We start from the raw sequence: 27,451 nt of genomic DNA on the forward strand, positions 1-27,451 counted from the left end.
TAGCGCCTACCTTGGTCAGGCCTCCCACATCCAGGTAGAAACAGACGATGAAGAGATTCCAGGCCACCCAGAGAGCTGTCCACACTGTGTACTGTACAGGACACACACACACACACAAACTTCAAAAAACACATCGCAAATGAAAATAAGTTGGAAATGAAATGAAAGATCTCTGTCTGTGAATGGTGTTATGGGACACACTCTACACTGCACTAGACTGTTTATTTATTCATGTGTACTACCCGCTCTAGCCCACATGCCAAAGCTGCGATAAGTCCATTAAGACTTAAAGGAGTTGTTTTTTAAACCAGCTGAGTGTTTAATGGAGGGGCATAAACAGGTCTTAGGATGGAATTACATTTGCAACATTTACAAAGGGTCTATTATACAAAAAACGAACTATAGTTTGTCTCCTTACAGACACTTTGAGCACTTTGAAAAAGCGATACTCAAATCCAATCCATAATCATCCATCAATATGGTCTTCTGACAGGAAGCTGCTAACCAAACTTCCACTCACGGCTGAACTTCTTCCAAAGGAGATGTTTTTCACCATGTGAACATGTCAACGCTCATTGAGACAGTAGAGGACTTGCCCTAATTATCCTAGCCTAAAGACGTTGAGTCATACTGTTGAACCATACTTTTTCCAAGAAAGTATTCTTCCCACTATCCGCTCTTGCCTTTGGTTACTCTCTCCTCTCTCCCTCACCCATTCCTTCCAACCTCTCTCTCCTCTCTCCCTCACCCATTCCTTCCAACCTCTCTCTCCTCTCTCCCTCACCCATTCCTTCCAACCTCTCTCCTCTCTCTCACCCATTCCTTCCAACCTCTCTCTCCTCTCTTCCTCACCCATTCCTTCCAATCTCTCTCTCCTCTCCCTCACCCATTCCTTCCAAACTCTCTCTCCTCTCTCCCTCACCCATTCCTTCCAAACTCTCTCTCCTCTCTCCCTCGCCCATTGCTTCCAACCTCTCTCTCCTCTCTCCCTCACCCATTCCTTCCAATCTCTCTCCTCTCTCCCTCACCCATTCCTTCCAACCTCTCTCTCCTCTCTCCCTCACCCATTCCTTCCAATCTCTCTCCTCTCTCCCTCACCCATTCCTTCCAATCTCTCTCCCTCACCCATTCCTTCCAACCTCTCTCCCTCACCCATTCCTTCCAACCTCTCTCCCTCGCCCTTTGATTTTCTTTCCACATTAACACCCAAAGTGAACATTGCTAATACATTTTTGACGTACAGTATATGTGAAATGTTATCATTACTTAGCTTCATCCATCCCGTGTTAACTGAATAAAAGAGACAATACACTTCCTGTAATGATCTTCTAACTCCAAACGACACCAGAGTGGAATAACACTTAAAATATTCATAACCTGTCCGGGAGCTATGGGTTCTTCAATCTAGAGCATTGTACTGCTCTTCAATCTAGAACATTCTAGTATTCTTCAATCTGCAACCTTCTAGTGTGCTTCAATCTTGAACGTTCTAGGACATTCTATTAGGTTTTTCAATCTTGGGTCTGGAGTGATACAAGATGGCCAGGCTTTTGTTCTTGCCCAGTACTAACACACCTAATTCAACTAATCTAATCCTCCTTTCCATCACTCCCCCCACCCATAACCCCTCAGATTTAACCAAATCCTAAATCCTGTGGATTCGTGCTGAGGTGGACCCTAGGGTACACTCTGTTCGAGTGTGAAATGAATGGAAGTTGAGTCATTAATTAAATGTAATTACTGATGGATTAAAAAGGATTAAGACGCCAAACAATGTGTTTAGGGAGAGAGCCAGGGATCTTGGGAGTTTGGATAAATGGAAAAATAACAAACGACACCCCAATGTAATGTGTGCACCTGTGTGAATGTTTGTACTCACCACTACAATGTAGCGTGGTCGGTACTGTATAGTGCCGAAGAAGCCGAGGATGACAATGATGATGTGGAAGAAGTTGGCCAGAATGGGCGCCCATTGGTATCCCAGGAAGTCAAAAACCTGCCTCTCCAACGCCACGATCTGCAGGGGGGGAGGGGGGAGGGTTAGGAAGACTGAATTTGGGGGATGAAGGTCAAGAACATCCTTTTTGGTCGCATTTGAACGTGCAAGGACACTCAAAGGTACAGTATAGGCTAAGTGCATTACCCAACCAACCACAATGTACAACAAGAGTATAAACCACCGTGACACATCCATCCACATCTTAATGAAAGCATAAAGCAGTGCCATGGTCCATTCTGCATTTGATTAGTCTCCTTAACACACACAGACGCTTACATCTTCTTAACGAGGATTCTCTCATTACCAGACACTGACATCTTCTTAACGAGGATTCTCTCATTACCACACACAGACACTGACATCTTAACCAGGATTCTCTCATTACCACACACAGACACTGACATCTTCTTAACCAGGATTCACTCATTACCACACACAGACACTGACATCATCTTAACGAGGATTCTCTCGTTGCCACACACAGACACTGACATCTTAATGAGGATTCTCTCATTACCACACACAGACACTGACATCTTTATGAGGATTCTCTCATTACCACACACAGACACTGACATCTTCTTAACGAGGGTTCTCTCATTACCACACACAGACACTGACATTTTCTTAATGAGGATTCTCCCATTACCACACACAGACACTTACACCTTAACGAGGATTCTCTCATTACCACACACAGACACTGACATCTTCTTAACGAGGATTCTCTCATTACCACACACAGAAACTGACTTCTTAACGAGGATTCTCTCATTACCACACACAGAAACTGACTTCTTAATGAGGATTCTCTCATTACCACACACAGACACTGACATCTTCTTAACGAGGATTCTCTCATTACCACACACAGACATTGACATCTTCTTAACGAGGTGGAAATGTTGATGGGCCTCGTGAAGCAGGTGTGGGTTTGACAGTTTGTAAGCTTCAGCCAGAGATACATCCAGCCTCACACACACACACACACACACACACACACACACACACACAGCATGGCACTGTAAGCTTCAGCCAGAGATACATCCAGCCTCACACACACACACACACACACACACACACAGAGCTGTGTCTAGGCATTAGCGACTTAAGCAAGCACTTACAGGACAGAATTAAAAATACATTTTGGACTGACAAATGTAGATATTTTAAAATACATGGAATTTAAAGGTTTCATAGAATGAAATTAGATTTTAAATCTTTTGGACATCAGAGCGAATTTGAGGGAATCTGATTTGAGTCAGAAAAGGATGTTCATATTGTCACGTTCTGACCTTAGTTCTTTTGTTATGTCTAGTATGGTATGTTTTAGTATGGTCAGGGCGTGAGTTGGGTGGGTTATCTATGTTCTTTTTTCTATAATTTTGGATTTTCTGTGTTCGGCCTGGTATGGTTCTCAATCAGAGGCAGCTGTCAATCGTTGTCCCTGATTGAGAATCATATTTAGGTAGCCTGGTTTCACTGTTAGTTGTGGGTGTTTATTTTCTGTTTAGTGTGTGTTGCACCTGACGGAGCTGTTTCGTTTGTTCTCTTTTGTTACTTCGTATTTAGTGTTCAGTTCATTTTCTTAAAAGGATGAACACTTACCACGCTGCGCATTGGTCTGACATTTCTTACTCCTCATCAGAGGAGGACGAAGACACAGTTGTCTTTAGGTAAAATATACAAAACCTGGCAGAGAGCCTATCCAACTGACAATCTCTTAGAGAAAAATATAAACTTAAAGACTTAAAAATAACTGATATTGGCACAAGATGAAGGGCATGTTGGAACATAACTAACAAAATTATAGTTAAGGAAAATGTAATCCAGTATAAACTAATGTATATAATTTATTATACAAGAGAACATTTTTTACAAATTCATGTCATGTCTTAAGTGTAAAACTAACAATGACTCAATAATCCATGCTTTCTGGGAATGTTATGACGTCATAAAGTTATGGGCGGATTTACAAAGTTGACTGTCAGAAGTATTACAATGTAAAATGACTGCATATTTCAAGAAGTCATATGAGGGTGCAGTGAAATACCCGATGGGTTGGACGAACCCCGTTTGTCAATTATTTTGAAAAAAAAACAGATACTTAAATCATGGAGAGGAACAAAATGGTGCAATTTAAAGACATGGCGGAGAGTAATGCAGGCACTAGAGATAGGGGTGAGAGCAGGTGTGATGTCGTTGATGTTTTAAAGACATGGCGGAGAGTAATGCAGGCGCTAGAGATAGGGGTGAGAGCAGGTGTGATGTCGTTGATGTTTTAAAGACATGGAGGAGAGTAATGCAGGCGCTAGAGATAGGGGTGAGAGCAGGTGTGATGTCGTTGATGTTTTAAAGACATGGAGGAGAGTAATGCAGGCACTAGAGATAGGGGTGAGAGCAGGTGTGATGTCGTTGATGTTTTAAAGACATGGAGGAGAGTAATGCAGGCACTAGAGATAGGGAGCAGGTGTGATGTCGTTGATGTTTTAAAGACATGGCGGAGAGTAATGCAGGCACTAGAGAAAGGGGTGAGAGCAGGTGTGATGTCGTTGATGTTTGTCTGCGTCTGTATGTTGTGATGTGTATGTTTTGTATTGTTTGGAAAATATCTATAAATAAAATGGAGAAGGAATGGCGCCGGAGGAGATGGCTGACCTTTTTAGGTCCCTTAAAAAAATTGTGCTATTGAGTGTGTTTTTTTTTTTGTTATTTGTAACTTATTTTGCACATAAAGTTTCTGCCACTGTCTCCTATGACCAAAAAGAGCTAGAGAACAACGATTACTCACCCTGTACTGGAAGAATATGTTTAATGTTTGAGCAAAAGGGTAGATCTGCTGCTTTAAAGGAGCGGGACTCTAACCCGGAAGCTTAAAAGAAATCCTGCTATGCCCTCCAACGAACCATTAAACAAGCAAAGCGTCAATACAGGACTAAGATTGAATCATACGTCACCGGCTCCGACGCTCGTCGGATGTGGCAGGGCTTGCAAACTATTACAGACTACAAAAGGGAAGCACAACCGTGAGCTACCCAGTAACACAAGCCTACCAGATGAGCTAAATTACTTCCATGCTCACTTTGAGGCAAGTAAGACTGCAACATGCATGAGAGCTTCAGCTGTTCCGGACGACTGTGTGATCACGCTCTCTGTAGCCGATGTGAGTAAGACCTTTAAACAGGTCAACATTCACAAGGCTGCAGGGCCAGACGGATTACCAGGACGTGTACTCTGAGCATGCACTGACCAACTGGCAAGTGTCTTCACTGACATTTTCAACATTTTCATTTTCAACCAGGTTAACACACTCACATATACACAACCGCAGGTTTACACTTGCGGGAGGGTGGCGGAATGCTTTAAGGAGCTGCTGTAGTGGGTTCTTAGTATTGGTATCCATTTGATCAAATTCCACCCCATTTCCAAATTAGCAATTTCCCAAGATTAGCTTAGACCTACTCTGTCCCCAGTCCACCTGGCCGTGCTGCTGCTCCAGTTTCAACTGTTCTGCCTGTGATTATTATTATTTGACCATGCTGGTCATTTATAAACATTTGAACATCTTGGCCATGTTCTGTTATAATCTCCACCCGGCACAGCCAGAAGAGGACTTGCCACCCCACATAGTCTGGTTCCTCTCTAGGTTTCTTCCTAGGTTTTGGCCTTTCTAGGGAGTTTTTCCTAGCCACCGTGCTTCTACACCTGCATTGCTTGCTGTTTGGGGTTTTAGGCTGGGTTTCTGTACAGCACTTTGAGATATCAGCTGATGTACGAAGGGCTATATAAATACATTTTATTTGATTTGATTTAGGTGTGTAATAATAATTTGGTGGGTGCTTACATTTGTCCTATTTCACACGAGTGTATTATATGCATTTATGGATTGGAAATTTGATTTTTGCAACTCCCCCGAGACAACCTCAGAGAGTGTGATCACGGCCAAGTTCTACCATTATCAAAAGCGACCCTGGAGCAGTTAGTTAAAGGCACATAAACAAATGTTTCCCCTTGTCGGCTGGGGATTCAAACTAGCAACCTTCCGGTTACTGGCTCAATGCTCGAACCGCTAGGCTACCTGCCACCCTGTGTGTGTGTGTGTGTGTGTGTGTGTGTGTGTGGTGTGTGTGTGTGCACTTTCAGATTGATTTCTGTCATCGGTGTGTGTGATTGAGTTAGCGATAAGGCCGCTACGACAGATCCTTTTTCCTGCCCGTACTCTACACCACAGAGAGAGAGAGAACTGCACTGACAGGAAAACATTAGGGTATGTAGACCACATACATGCACGCACAAACACGGCTATGTATAAAACAGCAGTATTTAACCCCCCCCCCCCCCCCCCCATACACTGGGAGGGGCTGTCAGGCAAAAACTAGGGTGTTAAAACAAAGTGTTGAGTTAGTCATGAGTCATGATGGCAGTCAAATTCCACATGACCGTTTAGTTACAGTAATTAGGCTTGTTGGGGAATAATCAGAATTGGTTGGTAACATAGGTAAGATGTTTTATATTCATCATATGCTTATGAGTTATTTCTCATAAGAATGTATTTTGTTGTACTATAGTGGTGGCCATTGGCAGTTATCTGTTCTATATCAAGACTAAGTTGCATGGGCCGCAGAGAGGGGAGAGGTCAAGGTGTCATCATGTGTAAACATATATTTTGCTCTTTTGCTCCACTGTGTCTGTGTGCCAGTCACTCCCTACTTTTCCCATCGGGGAGAGGAGGATGGCAGTGTCTGGAATCATTCTCGTGCTCCATCTTATCTTAACCTATAGCCTCACTCTCCTCTCCGTGAGCTTGTCCAGGATTGGTTGTATTTAGAATTGGTTGTATCTAAATGACAATTTGATATATGCCTGTTGATATGGAGGATTGGTTTATGCTTCTGGGTTTAATTAAGGAGACAAAGCTGAACAATTTATTATGTCTATGCTGTCTGACTACGTGTGTTCTTTGCTATTAAAGGATCTCAGTTGCAATGTGTAAGGGGCTCTCAGAGAATTCAATGATAGACACTGAATTGATCTGAGAGTCACAGGGTTGTGATAGAGCTCATATAATTAAAGATGGACTTTAATAACTAACTCTGACTTGTGTAGTCAGATAAGATAAAATGTAGCTTTTTGGCCATCAAGGAAAACGCTATGTCTGGCGCAAACCCAAAACCTCTCATCACCCCAAGAACACCACTATGTTTTTTTATCGGCAGGGACTGGAAAACTAGTCAGAATTGAATTAATGATGGACGGAGCTAAATACAGGAAATTCTTGAGGGAAACCTGTTTCATACTTCCAGAGATGTGAGACTGGGACAGAGGTTCACCTTCCAGCAGGACAATGACCCTAAGCCTACTGCTAATGCATGGCCTTGGATGGAACCCATCCAACTTTAAGGAGCTGGAGCAGTTTTGCCTTGACGAATGGGCAAAAAAATCAGTGGCTAGATGGGCCAAGCATATAGAGACATGCCACAAGAGACTTGCAGCTGTAATTGCTGCAAAAGATGGCTCTGCAAAGTATTGACTTGGGGGGGTGAATAGTTATGCACGCTCAAGTTCAGTTTATTTGTCTTATTTCATGTTTGTTTCACAATAAAAAACATTTTGCATCTTCAAAGATGTAGGAATGTTATGTAAATCAAATGACACAACCCCCCCCCCCCAAACATCCATTTAAATTCCAGGTTGTAAGGCAACAAAATAGAAAAATGCCAAGGGAGGTTGTCAGGATGTGTATGAAGAAGAAGTCAGGTGCAGGAGAGCAGAGTATGATAAATAAAGCACACTTTATTATAGTTCCAAACAAAACAACAAAACAAATGCTTTCAAACAACGGAACAATAAAGTAAAGCGCTTAACGAACATCGCTAGATATGAAAACAATTACACACAAAACATGATGGGAAACAGAGGGTTAAATACAAGTAGATTGATTGGGGAAATGAAAACCAGGTGTGTATGGAAACAAGACTAGACAAATGGATATATGAAAAATGGATCGGCGATGGCTAGAAAGCCGGTGACGTCGATCGCCGAACGCCACCCGAACAAGGAGAGAAGCCGATTTCGGCTTTTTGTGACTTCTTCTAATCATAGTCGCACACCTGTAGTCTAGCCCATACTCCTATAGGTTTTGATAACAGGTGTATCACAACTAAAGTTGCCAAATAATGTAAAGCGTCTAGGTGTAGCAGGTAATGCGGAGTCAGGCGCAGGACACAGAGATGAGTAATTCATATAACTTTACTCAAAACAACAAATATTCCAAGAAGAAGGAAAATAATCAAGCTCACAAATACAGACCACCTTACAATGAACAAACTCGCACAAACCATGGGGGAACCAGAGGGTTAAATAAGGAACATATAATTATGGGAATGGCAACCAGGTGTGTACAATGAAGACAAAACAAATGGAAAATGAAAAGTGGATCGGTCGTGGCTAGAAAACCTTTGAGGTCGACCGCCGAATGCCGCCCGAACAAGGAGAGGGACCAACTTCGGCAGAAGTTGTGACAAATAACTTAAAATTAAGCACATTAATCCGCTTTACGATGGGTGTAGAGCCTAACTGGAATACATACCAAATGCAGCGTGTCAGTTTCAAGTTTGGGGAAGAGAATTTTCACCATAAAAATGCACCTTTATAATAAAAGCTTTACATGTATAATAGGCATGACGGCCACACAAAGGGGATGCTTTTGCTGTTCGTTAGGCCTACTCATCTTGTTGGCTGACAAAGTAAATGTGGACAGTTCTTCCAATATCTTCAAAATGCACCTTGGAACTGGATAAGGATGTGCGCAGTTGCGTCCCTGATGTGTCTGTCTTCACTTATAGCCTGTGAGAAAGACCGGATCACATGACGGAGAGGTGCTTTGGAGCACTCAGGGAATAGCGGCCACTGGCCGCAAAAGGCATGTATTTTTTTTTAGGTTGCATTACGGCCACACAAAAGGGATGCCACCGGAAAATTCAAGGCATTATTAAGTGTTTGTTAAATTGTGACTGAGAGACTGATGAACTGTGTGCAGCCTGCGCAAAAACAAAGCAGAGCTCATGCCTTTCATGCAACTTTTTTCAAATTATCATTAGAGTTGCATCATGCAGCCAACGTTTGTAACTAAAGTTACATAAATAACTCTAAATTGAAACACATAGGAGTTCCTGTTTCTTTGTTAACCTATCAACACAGAATGGACATGTGCACACTCCTTCAAATCGTTTTATTCAGCTATGTTCAAATGTATTCTTCATACTATAAAATACTATAAAACAATGCCACGTAATTGTAAGCAAATCTTGTCTGCTAAATAAACTACTGTAGACCCCAGCCATTTGGCATAGCCAGATCAGGCCGTAACATAAGGACAACTCAGAGTATGCTATTATTTTCTTCTGAAATAGACTACATTTTCTTCATATCATGTTTCTTGAGACCTGTCTAAAACAAATGATGCACTTATTGTGATGGTGTAGGCTATATTACATGAATGTGTTAGACTTTTAAAATGTAGATGTTCCAAAGGTCTGCATCAGTGGCTTGTAGGCGATGTGTGGAAACCAGGATACGCTAAATGTGTTTGTTAATTAACAGTCAATTAACGTGAGACTGGACAATTCACGGACAATCACCAGCTGACAGAATGTCATGGCCGCCACAGCCCTAAGTGGGAACACAGTAAAAGCTTGTCAATCTACTGTGTTATGGGTCCCTTATCTTGTTGTACTGATGTGTTAACCTGGGGAATGCTGCAGCCTCAAGGCCATTTCAACACTGTGTAGCTTCCTCTGGTTCCTGTCTTTTGACAGCCAACAGCCACTCACAGTAAACTACTTACAGTACAAGCAAGCTTTCAACAATGTTCAAGCCAGAGACACGTTCACCATATAAATAGACTCAAACACACACACACACTTCTTTTTTAATAAAAATAGAACAGTTCCTGGTAGCAACCTTGCCTGATCTTCTCTCTCATGTTATGAAATTGAACATGCAGGCAAGGATGTGGTAAAAATGGGCCTGTTTGTAAAAGGGGGATATTTCTTTGCAGTATAAGTAAGGTTCTTGGAAACTGCCCACACACCACCCCTGGCAAAGTGGCTGGCACATTTGAGTTATTTCAGCTTAGATATCTTTAACCTCATTATAGTGATTATGGGTCATGAAGGTGTGTTCCATGTGTTAAGACTTTGATTGGCGCGTTTATGTTCATGGCGGGAGAGTGACAGCCATGAACATACAATCAGGCAGAGAGGGAGAGAGAGAGTCCACAAGCAACAGGTCACTAGAAATGTGCATTTAAAATCTGTGTATAAAGTAAGTTACCCCTGAACCCGTGGCAAAATGTGTGTGTCCTTCCCCCCCAATGTCAGAGATGCACTTACGCCAGAACCAAATCTTCTCAATTTTTATGTTAAGGCTGTCACGAGATTACTTAACAAGCCATTCTAGCATTAAAATGATTAGCCTATTAATGCATGTGTGTATGGGTGCAGTGTGTGTGTTGTGAGCGTCATTCCATCTCTCGACCACCCTTAATGGTGTTCCCTCTAGGACTATGTGTAATTTGCAGCGCTGGCTTAGCCCAGAGAGGATGGATGAATTCCATTAAAGAACCATATAACATGTTTATTACCAAAGGACCACCATTACTCCTACAGGCAGTAATTGTAGCTGAGAGTGTGAATGTTTCTTCACAATAATATATTTTACTCTCTTAAGAACAGTTGGTGGTGAACTTCCAAGCACCCCCTAAATATTCTTTGAGGGAGTAGGCATAAATTATACTGCACACATGTGTACACCTGTATACCTACCGTGCGCATGCCGGCAGTAACATGTGGTAGCAGGGGTGTGCAGATGTGGGTTGACATTTATTTTGATAAATCCATTGAGAATATACACCATCAAAAAAATATCAACTATTAATTTGTTTAGGGAGGTCCCTAGAAAATAATAGCCTATTTTGAGTTTAATTAGGCCTATGTTACGGGTCTGTGCACCCATGACTGTGCAATACAAATTAAATCAATAGGTCGTTATTTTGTTCATTAAACAGACAAGACACACCTACCCGATCACAGTCAACACACAACACAGTAAAATACAAATAATATTTTTCCCACAAAACTTGTCAAGGGAATGTGTGGAACTGCTAACATAAGAAAGTGATATTTTTTTTCTCCATGTTTCAGCTCTTTCCTACACTCACTCCACTTTGTTAGGGAGCAGCCGTAGGGTCATATCTTCATCATGATACCCATAGAAATAATAGCAATCCTATTTTCAAAAGCATGTGTGTCTCGTGTTCATGTTTCACAACCTCCGCTGACTTTTGGAGTTGCCAATACGAGATCGGGCAACATAATAGGCCTACTCCTGATTTATGCTACATTACAGCATGCTAGATGTTTCTGATCAGTGATTTAGGCTACATTACAGCATGCTAGATGTTTCTGATCAGTGATTTAGGCTACATTATAGCATGCTAGATGTTTCTGATCAGTGATTTAGGCTACATTATAGCATGCTAGATGTTTCTGATCAGTGATTTAGGCTACATTATAGCATGCTAGATGTTTCTGATCAGTGATTTAAGCTACATTACAGCATGCTAGATGTTTCTGATCAGTGATTTATGCTACATTATAGCATGCTAGATGTTTCTGATCAGTGATTTAGGCTACATTATAGCATGCTAGATGTTTCTGATCAGTGATTTATGCTACATTACAGCATGCTAGATGTTTCTCATCAGTGATTTATGCTACATTACAGCATGCTAGATGTTTCTGATCAGTGATTTATGCTACATTACAGCATGCTAGATGTTTTTGATCAGTGATTTATGCTACATTACAGCATGCTAGATGTTTCTGATCAGTGATTTATGCTACATTACAGCATGCTAGATGTTTCTGATCAGTGATTTATGCTACATTACAGCATGCTAGATGTTTCTGATCAGTGATTTAGGCTACATTATAGCATGCTAGATGTTTCTGATCAGGGATAGATGAGCAAACTAACAGATGAGCTATACCCCCTCCACTGATTGGCCCAGCCAGAAACCCTTAACCAAATAGCCTATACTGTACAGACTGAGATTCCATGAAACAAAATCACTGATTAATTATTAGACAAGTCAGGGAAGTCGCAGGCTTTTGGTAGGGAGTAGGCCTAGGATACTAAGTGACTGGTTGGGAGTAGGTCTAGACTACTAAGTGACTGGTAGGAAGTAGGCCCCAGGCTACTAAGTGATTGGTAAGGAGTAGGCCTAGGCTACTAAGTGACTGGTAAGGAGTAGGCCTACGCTACTAAGTGACTGGTAGGGAGTAGGCCTAGGCTACTAAGTGACTGGTAGGGAGTAGGCCTAGGCTACTAAGTGACTGGTAGGGAGTAGGCCTAGGCTACTAAGTGACTGGTAGGGAGTAGGCCTAGGCTACTAAGTGACTGGTAAGGAGTAGGCCTAGGCTACTAAGTGACTGGTAAGGAGCAGGCCTAGGCTACTAAGTGACCGGTTGGGAGTAGGCCTAGGCAACTAAGTGACTGGTTGGGAGTAGGCCTAAGCTACTAAGTGACTGGTAGGGAGTAGGTCTAGGCTACTAAGTGACGGGTAGGGAGTAGGCCTAGGCTGCTAAGTGACTGGTAGGGAGTAGGCCTAGACTACTAAGTGACTGGTAGGGAGTAGGCCTAGGCTACTAAGTGACTGGTAGGGAGTAGGCCTAGGATACTAAGCGACTGCGAGTGAAGAGTAAAGTGATCCACTTGTTAAACTACATAACATGCTGCCAAAATGTAATAAATTAACCAACTAGACAAGATGATCATGAGCAGCACTCACCTCAACTTAGCTAACCTTTCCCCTGCCTAAGTGTAGCCAAACCAATATCTAAATGGAGATTCAGTGAAAACATGGAGATTCAGTGAGACCCCACGCTTGTGTAAGGGGTGCGTACTGGCGGCAGAGAAGTCAGGTGCAAGAGAGCAAAAACTGTTAGGAGTTTAATAACAAAAATCACCGTAAACAATTTTTTTTATCGATACAATGAACTTACAATAAACAATTCCGGACAAGGACATGGGGGGAACAGATGGTTAAATACACAACATGTAATGATGGAATTGAAACCAGGTATGTGGGAAGACAAGACAAAACAAATGGAAAGTGGATCAATGATGGCTAGAAGACCGGTGACGCCGACCGCCGCCCGAACAAGGAGAGGAACCAACTTCGGCGGAAGTCGTGACAGCTTGTCTCAAAGCAGCACGATGACACTGTCCGAATTATCATCTAGTTGACCACACTATGCATGGATTGGATGACTTTGGTAGTTTCACTACCAACAATTTGATACATGCCTTCAATTGAATTAGCCTACTCTATTCAAATATTTTGGTCATTCACTGCTATTTATTCCCACAGTAATTCTTTATGGATCCATCCAGTTGTGGTTAAGAAAACAGTGCACACTTAGTTGTGGGCTATGTGAAGTGACATGCCTTGTAAAGTTTAGAACTGCCAGGAGGATGGTAAAACCTGCGCTGCCTAGCAACCATCAAGAGTAAGCTCGTAGTGCGTGCCATTGCTAACTCAGCATTGCAGCTACGTTTGATACTAAGCCGTAGGCAGAACTTTACCGAAATTATTACTAGGTTGTTTGGTGGAAATAAAAGTTCAAATCAAATCACATTTTATTTGTCACATACACATGGTTAGCAGATGTTAATGCGAGTGTTGCGAAATGCTTCTGCTTCTAGTTCCGACAATGCAGTAATAACCAACGAGTAATCTAACCTAACAATTCCACAACTACTACCTTATACACACAAGTGTAAAGGAATGAAGAATATGTACATAAAAATAATTTAATGAGTGATGGTACAGAACGGCGTAGTCGTTTAGCTCAGTTACCTTAGCTTTCTGGGGAACAGGAACAATGGTGGCCTTCTTGAAGCATGTGGGAACAGCAGACTGGGATAAGGATTGATTGAATATGTCCGTAAACACACCAGCCAGCAGGTCTGCGCATGCTCTGAGGACGCGGCTGGGGATGCCGTCTGGGCCTGCAGACTTGCGAGGGTTAACATGTTTAAATGTTTTACTCACGTCGGCTGCAGTGAAGGAGAGTCCGCAGGTTTTGGTAGCGGGCCGTGTCAGTGGCACTGTATTGTCCTCAAAGCGAGCAAAGAAGTTATTTCGTCTGTCTGGGAGCAATACATCCTGGTCCGCGACGGGGCTGGTTTTCTTTTTGTAATCCGTGATTGACTGTAGACCCTGCCACATACCTCTTGTGTCTGAGTCGTTGAATTGCAACTCTACTTTGTCTCTATACTGACGCTTAGCTTGTTTGATTGCCTTGCGGAGGGAATAGCTACACTGTTTGTATTCAGTCATGTTTCCGGTCACCTTGCCCTGGTTAAAAGCAGCGGTTCGCGCTTTCAGTTTCGTGCGAATGCTGCCATCAATCCACGGTTTCTGGTTTGGGAATGTTTTAATAGTTGCTGTGGGTACGACATTGCCGATGCACTTTCTAATGAACTCGCTCACCGAATCAGCTTATTCGTCAATGTTGTTGTTGGACGCAATGCGGAACATATCCCAATCCACGTGATCGAAGCAGTCTGGAAGCGTGGAATCAGATTGGTCGGACCAGCGTTGAACAGACCTGAGCGCTGGAGCTTCTTGTTTTAGTTTCTGTCTGTAGGCTGGAAGCAACAAAATGCAGTCGTGGTCAGCTTTTCCGAAATGAGGGCAGGGGAGGGCCTTATATAAATTGCGGAAGTTAGAATAACAATGATCCAGGGATTTACCAGCCCTGGGTGCACATTCGATATGCTGATAGAATTTAGGGAGTCTTGTTTTCAGATGAGCCTTGTTAAAATCCCCAGCTACAATGAATGCAGCCTCAGGATATGTGGTTTCCAGTTTACATAGAGTCAAATAAAGTCAGTTCAGGGCCGTCGATGTGTCTGCTTGGGGGGGAATATATACGGCTGTGATTATAATCGAAGAGAATTCCCTTGGTAGATAATGCGGTCGACATTTGATTGTGAGGAATTCTAAGTCAGGTGAACAGAAGGACTTGAGTTCCTGTATGTTGTTATGATCACACCTGTCACGACTTCTACCGAAGGTAACTCCTCTCCCGGTTCGGGCGGCGCTCGGCGGTCAGCGTCACTGGTTTACTAGCCGCCACCGATCCCTTTTTCCTTTTCTGTTTGTTTTGTCTGTGATCCTTTTCACACCTGGTTTCATTTGCGTTTATTTCTGTGTATATAGGGTACCTTTTGCCTGCCTTAGTTCGTGCGGGATTAGACTTGTGTGTGTATTGCGCTCGATTGTATTTGATGTTTGTTGTTTTCTGTGATTACGCATGTGTATGTAAAGTGTCGGAACGGTGTTTGTTCCGTGCATTTGCACAAGTTTTTGAGTATCGAGAGCGTAGTTTTTTGTATTTCCGTCTCTGCCATTTTTGTAGTGGTGGACTATATGATTAAACACACTTCTCAGACATCCCTGCTCTCCTGCGCCTGACTCCTACACCTCTCACCGAGACACGCGTTATCACAACACCACGTCTTGTTAATCATAAGGCTTACCCCCCCCCGCCCCTCTTCTTACCAGAAAGATGCTTGTCTCTGTCGGCGCGATGCGTGAAGAAACCAGCTGGCTGCACTGACTCCGATAGCATCTCTCGAGTGAGCCATGTTTCCGTGAATCAAAGAACGTTACAGTCTCTGATGTCTCTCTGGAAAGCTACCCTTGTTCGGATTTCATCAACCTTGTTGTCAAGAGACTAGACATTGGCGAGTAGTATGCTAGGGAGTGGTGCGCGATGTGCCCGTCTCCGGAGCCTGACCAGAAGACCGCACCGTTTGCCCTTTTTATGGCGACGTTGTTTAGGTTCGCCGGCTAGGATCCGATCCATTGTCCTGGGTGGAAGTTAAAACACAGGATCCGCTTCAGGAAAGTTATATTCCTGGTGGTGGTGAGTTGACGTTGCTCTTATATTCAGTAGTTCCTCCCGACTGCATGTAATGAAACCTAAGATTACCTGGCGTACCAAAGTAAGAAATAACACGTAAAAAAACAGTAGGACAGTATGTTTGTCTTGTCCCGTCCCAAGTATATTTTTCTTAGAATATATTTCGCATATATTTTTAATATCCTTTTTCATCTCAATTTCCATCTACGGACTGAACTTACTCTCCTGCAACCCGCCTCACCCAATGTGGTACGGATCTGTTATTTTTTTTACTTTAGAACAAGAACTGGCTCAGCCTGGTCTATTCCTGCCAGTCTGCACAGCGCGATATCAACCCAGACCATATTAGACTGCTTTTTCTCTACCACATCTCTGTATTCCTACCGCAAGCTCTGACACTCATTGCAGCTAGCTAGCTGCTATCCGAGTGGCTACTCCTGGCTAACGTCTCAGTCCCGAAGCAAGCACCAGTTAGCCTGGAGCTAGCCTGGAGCTAGCCTGGAGCTAGGCCCATCTCCAGGCTAGCTGAAGACTCTTTTACTACCGACACGGAGCCCTGCCGATCATGACTGGTCTGCCGACGTAACCATCCGTGGGGGTTTCAACAGGCTCTTCCGTTGCCACTTCTCCCGAAAGCCCATACGCTAGCCTGCTAGCCCCGGCACGCTAGATATCTGAATCGCCGTATCTCCAGCTCACCTAGCTACTCACTGGACCCTATGATCATTAAGCTACACATGCATCTCCCTAGTGTAAATATGCCTTGTCTATTGCTGTTTTGGTTAGTGATTATTGTCTTGTGTCACTTTAGAACCTCCAGCCCTGCTCAAAGTTAGCCCCTTTGTTCCAACCCCCACACATGCAGTAACCTCATCTGGCGTAAATGGTGCCTCCAGAGACAAAACCTCTCTCATCTTCACTCAATGCCTAGGTTTACCTCCACTCTATTCACATCCTACCACACCCTTGTCTGTACATTATGCCTTGAATCTATTCTTCTGCGCCCAGAAATCTGCTACTTTTACTCTCTGTTCTGAATTTACTAGACGACCAGTTCTTATAGCCTTTAGCCGTACCCTTATTCTACTCCCTTATTCTACTCCTCCTCTGCTCCTCTGGTGATGTAGAGGTTAACCCAGGCCCTGCAGCCACTAGCTCCACCCTCATTCCCCAGTCGCTCTCATTTGTTGATTTCTGTAACTGTAAAAGCCTTGGTTTCATGCATGTTAACAATAGAAGTTTGATTCACTGCTTTAGCACATTCCGCCAACCCGGATGTCCTAGCCATGTATAAATCCTGGCTTAGGAAAATCCTAAAATTTCCATCCCTAACTATAACATTTTCCAACAAGATAGAACTGCCAAAGGGGGCGGAGTTGCAATCTACTGCAGAGATTGACAGAACTTTGCAGGCTTACTTTCCAGGTCTATGCCAAAACAATTCCAGCATCTACTTTTTTCAGAACCAAGTCTCTCACCATTGCCTCTTGTTATAGACCCCTTTCAGCCCCCAGCTGTGCCCTGGACACCATATGTCAATCGATTGCCCCCCATCTATCTTCATAGTTTGTACTGTTAGGCGACCTAAACTGGGACACGCTTAACACCCCGGCAGTCCTACAAATCTTATCAAGGAACCTACCAGGTACAACCCTAAATTCGTAACCATGGTCACCCTCTTTGATATCATCCTGACCAACTTGAACCCTCTAAATACACCTTTGCTGTCTTCAACCAGGATCTCAGTGAACATTGCCTCATTGTCTGTGTGCGTAATGGGTCCGCGGTCAAACGACCACCCCTCATCACTGTCAAACGCTCCCTAAAACACTTCAGCGAGCAGGCCTTTCTAATCGACCTGGTCCGGGTATCCTGGAAGGATATTGACCTCATCCCGTCAGTAGAGGATGCCTGGTTGCTCTTCAAAAGTGCTTTCCTCTCCATCTTAAATAAGCATGCCCCTTGAGATAGTGCCCTTGGTTCACCCCAGACTTGACTGCCCTTGACCAGCACAAAAACATTCTGTGGCGTTCTGCATTAGCATCGAACAGCCCCCACGATATGCAACTTTTGAGGGAAGTCAGGAACCAATATACTCAGTCAGTTAGGAAAGATAAGGCAAGAAAGACAAGGCACAAATGTGCATCCTGTGGCAATAATTCCCAAAAGTTTTGGGACACTGTAAAGTCCATGGAGAATAAGAGCACCTCCTCCCAGCTCCCCACTGCTTAGTCACTTTAACTATACATTCATGTACATACTATCTCAATTGGTCTGACCAACCAATGCTCCCGCATATTGGCCTAACCGGGCTATCTGCATTGTGTCCCACCCACCACTCGTCAACCCCTCTTTTACGCTACTGCTACTCTCTGTTCATCATATATGCATAGTCACTTGAACCATATCTACATACTACCTCAATCAGCCTGACTAACCGGTGTCTGTATGTAGCCTCGCTACTTTTATAGCCTCGCTACTGTATATATATGTTTTATTTCTTTACTTACCTATTGTTCACCTAATACCTTTTTTGCACTATTGGTAAGAGCCTGTAAGTAAGCATTTCACTGTAAGGTCTACACCTGTTGTATTCAGCGCACGTGATAAATAAACTTTGATTTGATTTGAGTGTTAATGCTAAATTGTAATTATTTCTCCTCCGTGGCCAATTTATTGCCTTACCTCCCTACTCTTCAAATTTACACACACTGTACATAGATGTTTTCTATTGTGTTATTGACTGTACGTTTGTTTATGTGTAACTCTGTGTTGTTGTTTTTGTCGCACTGCTTTGCTTTATCTTGGCCAGGTCGCAGTTGTAAATGAGAACTAGCCTGCCTGGTTAAATAAAGGTGAAATAAAAATGTTTTTTTTAAAGATCCCATGTCACCCATCGTAAGAGTTGGGGTGTTAACCCCGGTGTCCTGGCTAAATTCCCACTCTGGCCCCCATACCATCATGGCCACCTAATCATCCCCACCTTCCAATTGGCTCCTTTCCCCTGTAACTATTCCACAGGTCAACAAAAATAAACTGGGAGGTGGCTTTTCACACAAGTCTCCATATCTCTCCCTCCTCTCTCACTAACCCTCAGTTTCACCCTTTCCCTCCCCCTCTTCCCCAATACGCCCAGTGACTGAGCCATGACTATGTTTTTCCCAATGATAGCAGCTGACTGACTGGACCTCCCATCCCATGGCAGATACACTGGTGCCCAGCCACAGACCCATTACAATCACAACTAGCCTACATCAGAACATTACACACACAGATACAGCCCAACATCACAAGCCAAAATAAATGCCAAAGATGACCCACATAGTCAGAGACAAGCAACTTCCTTCCTCCGACTTCCCATTCTGGATATTTGCATATTTTTCTCGTCTCTTCTTCTCTCTCTCTTCCCTCTCCTTTCCCAAATCTGAGTATCCTGGTCCATCATGGTCATCCTCATTATAAAGTTTATCTAGAGTTGTGTTATTAGAGACCATTTCAGATTCTAACTCAACTACATGGCTAAGATGGGAAGAATAGACTAGGTTTTCAAAGAGATTTCAAGGCTAACAAGAGTAGAGGATTACGTTTCATCTTCTCTGGCACTTGTAGGCTTCTTTCCCTGGTTCTATTGGAATCACACTCACAATTTAATCAGCTTCTCTGACATGGGAATGAGAAAATGCGCTGGAACACACACACACACACACACACACACACACACACACACACACACACACACACACACACACACACACACACACACACACACACACACACACAGTTCGCTTTGATTCATCAGAGAAGATGACAGAAGGAAAATGACAAAACAAGAGCAGCTTAAATAAACCCTTCCTCTCCTCCTTAAACAGTTTGGGTTTAACCCTAATTAGCGAGGTGGTAATTCAGCAACTTCAGAGGGATGTAGCAAGAAGGAACACTTAAGCAGGAAGTAAGCCCTCCCCAAAAGCTGTCAGCAGTTTTATATACCCTCATTCTCTTCTCCATAATTGACTCAGTACTCAGTACTCTTTTACTCGCCATACTAGGATTTACCAAGAAATTCCTTCCCAGTATTCCCGCTCAAACCGGAAGCATATAATACCATGCTTAACATTGACAACATGGTCAGACTAGCCACATTATCCATATTGAGAATGTTGTAATCACATCAGTGGTGGAACGTCACAACTCGGCAACTCGGGTAACAACTTTTTCTCCGTTTCCCACTTGTAAATCTGACTTGGAGGGTCATTCAATTGACATTTTCAACTGGGAATAAGGAACATCCGATAACTCAAATAGCACGTGAACACAGCAGTAACCTAGGTAGTTTTCCTTTGACTGAAATATGCAGCTTGGTCTTTTTCTCTTCCCTTGCACCTGGCTATCAGGGGAATTTGGGAAGGTTGTGGCTTTTTGGCTTATTGTGGTGATTTTGTCAAAGCGAACTTATCTGATTCTCAGCTACTCAAAGAGATAAGCTGTAGCAGAGATTCAGCACCATGAAAAGTGCTGTGGTTGATTTGCCCGCAAATCTAAAGATATACTGTTGAAGTCGGAAGTTTACATACAGTTAGGTTGGAGTCATTAAAACAATTTTTTCAACCACTCCACACATTTCTTGTTAACAAACTATAATGATCTCAATTAGCTTATCAGAAGCTTCTAAAACCATGAAATAATTTTCTGGAATTTTCCAAGCTGGTCAAAGGCACAGTCAATTTAGTGTATGTAAACTTCTGACCCACTGGAATTGTGATACAGTGAATTATAAGTGAAATAATCTGTCTGCAAACAATTGTTGACAACATTTATTGTGTCATGCGCAAAGTAGATGTCCTAACCAACTTGCCAAAACTATAGTTTGTTAACAAGACATTTGTGGAGTGGTTGAAAAACTAGTTTTAAATCACTCCAACCTAAGTGTATGTAAACTTCCGACTTGAACTGTGTGTGTTTATTTATATATACTGAGCAAAAATATAAACGTAACATGTAAAGTGTTGGTCCCATGTTTCATGAGCTGAAATAAAAGACCCCAGAAATGTTCCATGCACAAAAAGCGTATTTCTCTCAAATTTTTAGCACAAATTTGTTTATATCCCTGTTAGTGATTTCTCCTTTGCCAAGATAATCCACCCACCCGACAAGTGTGACATATCAAGAAGCTGATTAAACAGCATGATCATTCCACAGGTGCACCTTGTGCTGGGTCAATAAAAGGCCACATTAAAATGTGCAGTTTTGTAATACAAAACAATGCCACAGATGTCTCAAGTTTTGAGGGAGCGTGCAATTGGCATGCTGACTGCTGGAATGTCCACCACAGCTGTTGCTAAAGAATTTAATGTTAATTTCTCTACCATAAGCCGCCTCCAACGTTGTTTTAGAGAAGTTAGCAATAAAAATACGTCTATTTGGCCTCACAACCGCAGACCACGTGTAACCATGCCAGCCCAGGACCTTCACATCTGGCTTCTCACCTGCGGATCATCTCAGACCAGGCAGCTGATGAAACTGAGGAGTATTTCTGTCTGTAATAAAGCCCTTTTGTGGGAAAAAAAAATCATTTTGAATGGCTTGGCCTGGCTTCCCAGTAGATAGGCCTGGCTCCCAGGCCCACCCGTGGCTGCGCCACTGCCCAGTCATGTGAAATCCATAGATTAGGACCTAATGAATGTATTTCAATTGACTGATTTCCTATTATGAACTGTAACTCCGTTAAACTGTTGAAATTGTTGCTTATTCCATTTCTATTTTTGTTCAGTACACTGTTACATCTGCTCCTGCCATGCCTTCTACTGCTCATCCTGTGTCTCTTTGTCCTGCCGCCACTCCCCCAGTGCTCTCTCCCTCTCCCCCTCTCTCTGTGTGTGTGATTGTGTGGGAGGAGACAGGTGTGCTGGACTCTAAACAGATCCCCACCAGCTGCAAACTGTTCCATAATCAAGACCTCTACAAATACTCAGTTCTGTCACTTCCACACTGCCAGATCGTAATCTCTGCTCAGTCAGTCCACGTTTCTAGCCATTTGGTAATATTTAGATCCTGTTAACATGTTATTCCTGTTTTCCTTGCCTGACGCTGTTTTCCTCTCCGCTACAGTTCTGCCCGCTCTGACTCTGGTCCCTGCCTCCTGTCCCACGTCTGCTCATCCTGCTACTCTGTCCTGGATTCCCCCCGGACCTGCTTACCCTGTCCCAACACCTCTCGCCTCAGCCTCTGCACCTGGTTTCCTGCAACCCACCCAAGCTTCCCCTGGCCTGCACTCCATCTTCCACCTGTGTTTCAATAAATACCTTGGTTACTTCATCCAAGGTATATCAAGTCTTCTCGTCTGAGTCTGCTCTTGGGTTTCCCTGTTCCACTCCGCGTAACATACAATATACTTGAAGTTCAATCCCCTTTTCCAAAATTAATGTATGAAGACAAGTATGACGCAAAACATTTCTGGTTCATGGTTATTGTCCATAATTGTCAGTTACAAGATTATAAGATAATTGTGCCAGTCATACTATCTGCTATCCCCTACCCCTCCACACCATCCACTCTGTCCCCCCCCCTGCACCCTTTCCCTGATGTCAGGTTATTGTTGCACTGAATCTTCTGTCTGTATATCTTAGGGTTGCCGAGGTAATGCCAGGAGCGTCAGGGAGAGAGATTGGGGGGTGGGATAGAGAGAGGTTGGTTGGTTATTACCCTCTCCCTGACCTCTAACCTTGGACCAATTATGACTGTGACCCCATAGACCTGAGGTCTATATCTTCTCTAAAACATGCCCCCCTTTCCTCTCTCTCTCTCCCTGTCCTTTTCTTACTCTCTCTCTCTTCAACTCTAATTCGCTCTCACTGTATAACTCTCCCTCTATCTCTCTTTCTGCCTCTCTTCATCACCCCCCCTCTCTCATATATATATATATATATATATCACTCTCTCGAGACTTTGGCCCAAATGATAAATCAAGCGGTGATCAATAATTCAAACACTTTCAAGCTTTGTCTCCTCTACCTCTCACAGCGTAAATGAGAGGGACAGGGTGAAGGAAGGAACGTTAGACTAGAGAGCGAGAGGGAGAGAGGCTCTGTTAAACCAGGCAGCTATCAATAATTCAAACACTTTCAAGCGTCTCCTCTACCACTCAAAGCCTAAACGAGAGGGAGAGGGGGAAGGAATGATAGACTAGACAGAAAAAACGAGAGAGAGAGAGAGGCTCTGTTAAACCAGGGATCTAACACAGACTAACGAGACTCGAGTCCTCATAAAAAAATTTAAGCAATGCTCTTCAACCATGAATACACTGGAAGCTCATCAGGTGAGAGAGAATGACAACATTATTTTCAAGTATGAGGATTCTGGCCTACTCTTGTGGACTCGTAGGTTTCCTAGCTTCCTGAGGCTGTTGGTCATTAAGGGTGGAAAGTTACCTTTCACCAGACCCCCTGAGTTAACATACACTGCTAGATTTCCCTCTCCTTTCATGTCCTGGGTCAGACAGAATCTTTCCCTTAAAATCATACAGCAGTGGGAACCATGATTTTAGTTTAAGATTGAAGTTGTTTCTGGTGATGAGAGGTAGGAGGGGTGCTGTACAAAACAAAGTAATCAGTGATTGGACCGTCTTGAACCAATCAGAGTATCAAAGCCAAAGTGTGATCTGGCAACCCATCGGTTTCTGGACCAATCACTGTGTTGGCATTCAGTGAAGGGTCAGGGAGGTACTCAGATCGACTCATTGTGGAGAAGAAACTAACGTCCGTGGGCAATGCATTTGGCCAGAGCAAGAAGTCTGGGTTACCAGGCAAACCACAGTCCTCCTGATTACCAAATATAGACCACTCTGTTGTGGCTGTTGACTGTTCCAGCATCTTCTCCCTTACCTTTCTATCTCCCCCTTTCACCGTTCTCTCTCTCAATGGGAGGTTATTTCCCTCTCTCTTTACACACTCTTTACCCACCCATCCAACCCTTACACACACACACACACACACACACACACACACACACACACACACACACACACACACACTTTAAAACTCAAGGTACAAACTCACCTGATTTACCCAGCTGAAGACATGACACTGTTCTTAACCTTAACAAACACACACAGGTCTGTAGGCAGGCTGTGCTGTGTTTTACTGCTGTGGCGTTCGCTCCAGCTGCAGTAATTATACCTAACGATGCATTAATAATAAAGCTATGCCGAGGCACAGGACAGATTGTGTGTGTATGCGTGCGCGTGTGAATATGGGGGAGGGGTAGCCTGCAAATTGGGGCGACATTCAGCAACAAATAGCTCATGATTATTCATGGTCAAATTTGAATGTTTAATACTCTGGCATGCACCAAGTGAACCGGCAAGGAACACACATCATTACTAAAAACCAGCCTAAATCCTTTGTAATGTGTTGAAATAATGTGACACACGCCAAATACAGAAGTCCGTGTTTTGAGGATAAAAGAAGCAAGTCTTTAGTCCAAATACTCTAACAACCATAAAGCCTAGAGATTCTCTAGAATATTTCACAATATTTCATTTTACTGGAACCCTGTCATAAGGCCTATACATGAAAACACTGTGGTAACACTTATGTCAGGCTATATTCCTTAGAAACAATGCACTTGAGCACCAGTTTCTTTATGCGGTTTCATAATGCACTCATTCGACACACACCGAAGCCAACACAGAGACACCTTTTCTAGAGGATGGGAATGAGATAATCACAGAACCATGACTCCTCCTCCTCCTCTCCTCCCTCATCTGATCTCCTCCTTCCCTCTCTCTTTTCTTTCATAATAACAACTCACAGACACAGATGAATTAGAATTGCAGATAGTCTCCACTATCTCTGCCTCTGACTGTATCAGGGCTCTCGATCTGGCTGGTTGTTCTCCCCCTCAGAGCTGGCTAGCCAGCTCTCCTCCTAGCCAAGTACATTATTGCTGAGTAGGGTGTTGTGCTTTTGTTTTTCTTTAGTTATTCAAGGACATAGTTGAAGGGACTGATTTCCATCTGTGACCTCATACACTATGCAAGTGATGAGGCAAATAGGTTTGTAGTTTTTACATTTTGTAGTCTTTTTCAATGAAAACCTAATGAAAGGCATCTGGCAGAAGCAAATTCATCCACAAACATGAATATAATGTTTGTATATCTGTTATACAATATATATATATATATATATATATATATACACATACACACATATACATACAGATATATATATATACCTAGATATCTATATGAACGCGTTTTCATGAATTTGATAATATAACCGTCAAGCCCATTCAGAATAGCAGGGACATGAACACAGAAGTGTAAATATAAGAACGCGTCATTTGCACAAGGTAATACTCCAGACCAGTGTGTGTTTGTGTGTGTGCACTTCAGTGTTTGGGCACACAAAGCCACCGTAGTCAATTGGGGGCCTCAGTCATCAATCACCCACTGTCCATGGAGCCACATCCACCATCACCATGAACACTGGGGAAAGGTCATTTTGGAATTCTATTACATTTTGGTCAGTGCACCTGTTCTGAGCTCAGTGGTTACACAAACCTTCACTGGGGAGAGGCTCTCATCACTACAGACCTTTGTGTGTATGCCTGCCTGCCTGTGTGTCTGAGAAAGGCCCGGAAGGTCGTCAAGGACTCCAGCCAGCCGAGTTACCATCTGGAAAGCGGACTAACAGGCTCCAAGACATCTTCTGCCACCAGGCTGTCAGACCACTGAACACCCTAGCGTTCTTCCTGCAGACCTGCACCTCAGAGATTCTCTGCACTCACTACCCACCCATCCAACCCTTACACACACACATACAAGCACACACACACACACGCACTCATAATTCACAAACATGCATATATACACACACAAACACTCATAATTCACACACACACACAAATACACACACACTCATAATTCCCACACACACATACACACAGCTGCAGTTCTATATTATACTATTTATTCCACTGCGTGACCAAGTCACTTTATTTCTGTGAATACAGACCATTATTACTATGCATATAATGTCTCTTATTGCTTCTGAATTGTTCCATGTCACTTCAACAAGCCATGACGCCCACCGTCTCAGATCGTTCTGAAATAATTTCTGTTGTCAGAAACAGATGAGATCAGCATTACTGAAACGTTATTTTGTTGAAATATAATTTGATCTCGGATAAATTAAATGAATTGACTGCACCCAAAATGGCAATTTTAAGTGATAGGATTCAGATAATATTCAATTAATATAGTACCCAACATCCAATTTGTACAAGACTTCTTCCTATCCGTGCCAATGAGTAAGACATGAGTAATAATTGTTTTGGGTGAAAAGACACCCCAATCCCACCCTAACAATGAGAATACAGTATCAGTTTTCTACGATTTTAAAACAATCTTGAGATGGTGGATGTCTAGATTCACTTTCTTTTGCTTTTTGACGTGGAATGACCATTATTTCTTGTTGACTCTGTAATTATTATATTGTATTGATGAATGTACTGTATTGTTGAGGGAGCATAAGCATTTCGCTGCACCTTTCAAATCCGCTGTAAACTATGTATGTGATTTTGTGCGCCTGTCTTCCCTATGTGTCTGTTTCTCACGTTGGTGTGGCCTCATATTTCACCACTTAAGACTCCACGTCGTCTTGAGAACAACAGACACAAAAAAAAAAAAAAAAAATCACAAAAACATTTGATGACCAAACAAGTACAGTAGATGGAAGACTGGCAAACCAGCCATTACTCTGAGGCAGTGCTATACAGAGAGACATCCCCTCTGTCCTGAAAGGTCAGTCAGTGTAGAGGAACAAGAGGATTCCCAATCAATAGAAACTCATTATCAGCCTTCAGAGAGAAATCACCACTCGCAACTCCCTGCCTGGCCACGATGCAGCGAGCCACAAGTTAATTAGGGATGACAATGATGCCATTGTGGTTTGATCCAGAAAGACATTACAAAGCTACTTATTATCATCACATAGTCTGTGCCTATAGCTGTTCTATTTTTAGCATAAAGAACTGTTTATGGTGTGCTATTGATGGTGATTTACATAATGTTTGCTAATTTATTCAAAATAAAAAACTGAAATATCACATTTACATAAGTATTCAGACCATTTACTCAGTACTTTTTTGAAGCACCTTTGGCAGCGATTACAGCCTTGAGTCTTCTTGGGTATGACGCTACAAGCTTGGCACATCTGTATTTGGGAAGTTTCTCCCATTCTTCTCTGCAGATCCTCTCAAACTCTGTAAGGTTGGATGGGGAGTGTCGCTGCACAGATATTTTCAGGTCTCTCCAGAGATGTTCGATCGGGTTCAAGTCCGGGCTCTGGCTGGGCCACTCACGGACATTCAGACACTTGTCCTGAAGCCACTCCTGCGTTGTCTTGGTTGTGTGCTGTCATGACTGTCCTGATCAGGTCAGGTTACAGCAGAGGAGGAG

General features: G+C 43.0%; 1 protein-coding gene and 1 long non-coding RNA gene across 3 annotated transcripts in view; one reads left to right on the forward strand and one right to left on the reverse strand.

Annotated features, from left to right (window-relative positions):
• Positions 1–22,239, forward strand: part of LOC149970688 (uncharacterized) — a 55,421-nt gene extending 33,182 nt beyond the window's left edge. Inside the window, exon 3 of the long non-coding RNA XR_016492909.1 lies at positions 22,102–22,239. This is a non-coding gene — a long non-coding RNA (uncharacterized LOC149970688). The remainder of the gene's footprint in view (positions 1–22,101) is intronic.
• The window catches only part of LOC110508383 (sodium/potassium-transporting ATPase subunit beta-1-interacting protein 3), a 131,004-nt gene that overhangs the window by 89,971 nt on the left and 13,582 nt on the right, over positions 1–27,451 (reverse strand). For both annotated transcript variants that reach the window (XM_036966657.2, XM_036966655.2), the window contains exons 2-3: positions 1,880–2,017; positions 11–91 (exon numbers count right to left, since the gene is read on the reverse strand). In XM_036966657.2, the coding sequence (XP_036822552.1) occupies positions 11–91; positions 1,880–2,017 (219 nt within the window). The remainder of the gene's footprint in view (positions 1–10; positions 92–1,879; positions 2,018–27,451) is intronic.

This window comes from Oncorhynchus mykiss, chromosome 28, assembly GCF_057628025.1.
Source record: "Oncorhynchus mykiss isolate SJ-2025 chromosome 28, ASM5762802v1, whole genome shotgun sequence".
In the NCBI taxonomy this organism is placed as follows: Eukaryota; Metazoa; Chordata; class Actinopteri; order Salmoniformes; family Salmonidae; genus Oncorhynchus; species Oncorhynchus mykiss.